The sequence below is a fragment of the Cicer arietinum genome, chromosome 7, assembly GCF_000331145.2.
Source record: "Cicer arietinum cultivar CDC Frontier isolate Library 1 chromosome 7, Cicar.CDCFrontier_v2.0, whole genome shotgun sequence".
In the NCBI taxonomy this organism is placed as follows: Eukaryota; Viridiplantae; Streptophyta; class Magnoliopsida; order Fabales; family Fabaceae; genus Cicer; species Cicer arietinum.
In genome coordinates, this window is record NC_021166.2 from 55,338,748 (window position 1) to 55,344,012 (window position 5,265).

General features: G+C 27.9%; 1 protein-coding gene across 1 annotated transcript; it reads left to right on the forward strand.

Moving 5' to 3' along the window:
- The first annotated feature begins 6 nt into the window (after nucleotides 1-6).
- On the forward strand, nucleotides 7-1,968 carry LOC101508717 (transcription factor bHLH14). Its single transcript, XM_004510570.4, has one exon. The coding sequence runs from the start codon at nucleotides 172-174 to the stop codon at nucleotides 1,588-1,590; it is 1,419 nt and encodes a 472-aa protein (XP_004510627.1). The 5' UTR covers nucleotides 7-171; the 3' UTR covers nucleotides 1,591-1,968.
- Nucleotides 1,969-5,265: the final 3,297 nt, after the last annotated feature.

Here is a 5,265-nt window from a genome sequence, read left to right on the forward strand (position 1 = left end):
CTCTTTCCTTACTCTAACAAAAAGACTATTCATTCGTACAACATAAAGACTTCCACTTTTATTACTCGATTAATCAATCTCAACCCCTTGTTCCCTTCTCCCCCAACTTTTACAATTTCATCAACAACAACAAAAAAACCAACTCTTGTTTCTCTTCGTATATTTTTTCCTATGGAAGGTTTCATCATCTCACCTTCTTCATCCTCTTCTATGATATCATTTCCCCATGAAAAAAACCCTTCACCGTCACCACCACCACCACAAATACCAACCCTTGAACAAAAACTTCAATTTTTACTCCAAGCCCAACCAAACCATTGGGTCTACGCCATATTTTGGCAAACAACAAAAGACGAAAGAGATAACATCTTCTTAACATGGGGTGAAGGTCATTTCCATGACACAAAAGAAACAACAACAACTTCTTCCGAAACAGTAAACGACAATGACACGTGTACAAACGGCGATGCTTTGTTGTTCTACATTATGTCGTTGAGTCGAACGTTTTCCGTTGGTAATTCTTCTTCAAATTCTTTACCCGGTAAAGCTTTTGCTTTAAATTCAGTTCTTTGGTTGAATAGCAAACACGAGCTTCAATTTTATAATTGTGATAGATCCAATGAAGCTCACGTGCATGGAATCGAAACCTTAATTTGTATTCCGACAACTAACGGAGTAATCGAAATGGGTTCTTACGAAAATATCCAACAAAATTGGAACCTCGTACACCAAGCCAAATCAATGTTCCAAACATCATTGTCCGAATCAAACTCAAAATTAGATCTATTTTCCACCGACCCACTTGACAGAATCAAAACTTTCGACCAAAACATCTTGTTCACCGACGTGGGTATCATCTCCGGCACCGGCGAAGAAACCGATGAGATGCAAAAAATGATGAACAGAACATGGCTACAAAAACCGAAAACCGTTTCATCTTGTTATGTAGATTCTGAATATTCCGATTCAGAATATTATCCACAGTTAGAAACAAAAAAAAATGATTCTTTTGAGAAAAGAGAACCGAAGAAAAGAGGAAGAAAACCATTACTGGGAAATCCAACACCAATGAGTCATGTAGAAGCTGAGAGACAGAGGAGAGAAAAAATAAACCATAGATTCTATGCTTTAAGAGCTGTGGTTCCAAATGTTTCAAGGATGGATAAAGCCTCTTTGTTATCAGATGCAGTTGATTTCATCAACGAGTTGAAATCAAAGATTGTAGAGTTGGAATTAGAGCAACAAAAGGAGTTAAAAAAATTGAAAATTGAAAATATGGATAATCAAAGTACAGCGACGACTTCAACTGTGGTGGACCAAAAAAGAATAAGTTGTAATAATATTTCTTTGGAGATTGATGTGAAGATTATTGGAGGTGATGCTATGGTGAGAGTTCAATGTGAGAATGTTAATCACCCTGGTGCTAGATTAATGAGTGTGTTGAAGGACTTGGAATTTCAGGTACATCATGCTAGTATTTCTTGTGTTAATGAAATTATGGTTCAAGATGTTGTTGTTCAAGTTCCTATTAATATGAGAAATGAAGAGAGACTAAGATCTGCAATTCTCATGAGATTGGATCAAGAATGAAAAACAAAACAACGACAAAAAATTCAAATTTTTAGAAGCTATGAGTTTTAATAATTGTCACTCAAAACTCACTGTGTCATCACATCTAAACACCGCCTTAAGTTTATAGTATTGTTAATAGTTTATCTGAAATAAAATATGATTAAGAATATATCTGAAAAATTTATATTTTAGATTACAGTTGTTATGTGTATGATTATTTTTATATTTTTAACTTTTGTTCAATATTTTATTTTTAGTGTGGTTGGATGACCTGAGGAGTTGGTTAAATCTCCAATCATGTAATTTTGTTAGTTAGTATTGATTAGAGGAAGCTTGTCTGTTTGCAAATCTGTATATCGTTTTATGTATTGTTGAAGACCAAAATATTAAAGGTTCTGTCAATATTATTAATATTTTTTAATTTTTTATCAGAATCTAACTCAGGACGTTGATATGTACATACGATACCTTAAAGAAAGAATGAAAAAACAAACATAAGATAGAGCGTTATGTACAACGACAGGGGACACAGTCAGCCACAACATTATACACCAAAATTATATATATATAAATTCAATCTCATATATTTCACTTTGCTTCTTCTTTACAACACAATCTTAGATAACTTTATGTTCCACCATCATCAAATAAAGTAACTTCTATATATATCTCTTTTCACTTGACTTAAATGATAAAGTGCATCACTATATTTTAAACAATTGTAAAGAAAATAATTAAATAAAAATTTAAAACAAATTAAATCTTTAATTATATATTACTGTATTAATTTACTCGACCTATAAACCAAAATAACTTTGATTTCTATTGCTTTCAAAATTTCTACATGTTAATTAAAAGCATTTGACAATAATTCTTAAAAGAACTGTTTTCCCATGATCATGAAGGTAATTGAGACAATATCAATTTATACATTTCCATACATTTTTTTTTGCTATGTTTGACTTCTACTTAACAAATGCATTTAAGAAACTAATATCAAAGAAAAAGATATCACATTAAAATACTTGATTTTAAAGAAATTGAAGTGCAAATTAAAGAGCAAAAACATCATCTAAAAAGAGTATTATGTAAGACTATTAGTACAAGATGGCAAACGGCAAACAAATTTCCTAGATGTTGCCTTATTTAATAGATTATATATATTGTAGTATAGATTAAAGAAAAGAAAAAGATAGAGGGCGTTTTCTTTTTCAAAATTGCGGCAAAATTAAAAATATATAAATAAAACTGTGAAAAAGAAAAAGTGGTGTGGTGATATACATAAAATATAGTATACCGTAAACTATTATGTGAGAAATTAATTATAAAAAAAAAGAGAGAGATATAAAAAAAGAAAAACTCAAAATCATTTAATGGTAGCTAAAGTTCACAAATCTACAATGTTTTTAATTAGAAAGGGTCAATTTTATTTCTGATTTTATTAACTTGTGTAAACTTAGTCCTTCACTTAATCATAATTTTAAAATAATATTTGATTTATTATATTATATTGTTAACTAAGTTAGTCTCTTCATCAATTTTAGTTAAATAACACTCTTAAGAACTGAAAAGCTAACACGTTTGCTGCCACATAATCAAATCTTGAGACTTATATGACACTTTTTAGTAATGAAACGTTGTCACTTTTGTTTAATAATATTGAAAACTATTTTGATATTATTTTAAAACTAACTATTTAAATTTAAAAAATCATTCCTCTATGATACACCAAGTCAGAAATCTTCTTCTTCCTCACACTTTATCAGTTACACATTGTGTTCTTTCATAATCTTTGATTGTTGTTTCTGTGTTATTATCAATAGATCAATCTTGGCCATAAGATCATCTTCATTTTTCAATATTTGATTTTTATTTTCAGCAACAACAATACTTTTAAGAACAAATATATGTCACATGCTTCATCACACCATAGAAGATAAAAACAATGATCCTCTTTCTGAAATACAGTAACCCTAATTATCAATGGAAGAAACAACTATTACAGATGATATAAACCATAACAGTGGAAGAATCAACACAAAATAATTAAAGTTTATTTGAGTAAAATGTTGTTATTTGATTTCTTATTTTGATATGCTATTTGACAGTATTTTTGAAGTTTATGAAGTGTGATTAAGAATGTGTGATTATTTTCTTTTGAAATGTGATTATTTGATAGTATATTTAAAGGTTATGATTATTTGATAGTATATTTAAAAGTTATGATTTGTTTCAAAAATTGTTATAAATTATTTAAATTTTTATTTGATAGTATATTATTTATAATTTTAGTTATTTTGATAAATTTAAATAAATTAATTTGAGTATTTGATATTTCAATCAATAACATTATAATATTTTAAAATAATTTATAATTAAAAAATTAATTTTTTATTAAAAGTTTATTTTTTTTATTAAAAATTTAATTTTTTAAATTCAAACAGAACTTAAAAGAAAAAAAATTAAAAACAACCTTGTTTTTAGCGATAGCTTGTCGAACTTTTCATTGAATTATGAGGACTCGTATGATTTAAATAACATTGCCAAAACAAAGTATATATATGGGGAAAAGATCGTAGGAAATTATTACTGTTGGGTTACCCAGAAAATCCTCTTATGTCGCTTATTTTATATGTTGGTGTAATAAGAAACCAAAGGAATGTCCAATATTTCCTTATAAGAAAAAGGAAATATCTATTGAAAAGAAAGAACATTTAGCAATGTATATCTGCTACCCATACCTCTTGGAGGACTGACAAGATACCTCATCATCATTTCAGTAGGACGCAATAAACAATCTAATATTACTTTAAAATTAGACAATTTAGATTACACAAATAATATTATATAATTAATTAATTGTAATTGTCAATCGATTCCAAGTACTGCATGACGCTGTGATTGTATATAATTCATATTTGTTAGTTTCATGAAATTTTTTGGTGAAAAAGTTAAATTACAAAAGGATAAAAATGTAAATATTTGAATTTCACATTTAATAAAATACTAACAACACTAACATGATGGTGGGAGAAATTTTTAATAGTGAGATATCATAGGTATTTCTTTCAAATATTATCGTAGATATAATTCCAAGAAAAATATAGTAGATAATTATTTTGATCCTTGAATGTAATAATCTTTTAATATATTAAAATTACAAACGCATCTTTAAATATTTCTTTTATTGATAATTCTATTGACTAAAACAATTAACAAAAAATACATTTAAAAACTAACTAAAACTAAAATCACATTTAAAAATTAAAACGACTAACAATAAATATATTTATGTTTACTTTTATAATTTTACTACATTTAACTCGTATTATAACAACACTTATACATTTGATAAAAACATCAAAACATGGTAGGGTTTATCTTTATCATATCAATAATTTTTTGTGTATTACGTATTTCAATTTTTATTTTATTTTAAATCAAAGTGCTGGCCATTAACCACACAACTCAATGGGTAGGTCCGTTCCTCCTAACATAACCTTGGTTGTTATAAAAAACACCACTCCTAGTAACATGTGGTTATTGTTTCTCATTGTGTGCAACTATATTTGTTTGATGTGATTTCATTGATGTTTTGAACCGTATTTAAGCATCCTAAAAGTGTTCTTACATGTTTTCCCTCCGGTCGTACTACGTTGTTTGTTTGTATATATCAGAACCCATGTGAATGCG

Excerpts from the sequence above, each read along its gene's own strand:
- LOC101508717 (XM_004510570.4), top strand. The coding sequence starts at position 172 with ATGGAAGGTTTCATCATCTCACCTTCTTCATCCTCTTCTATGATATCA.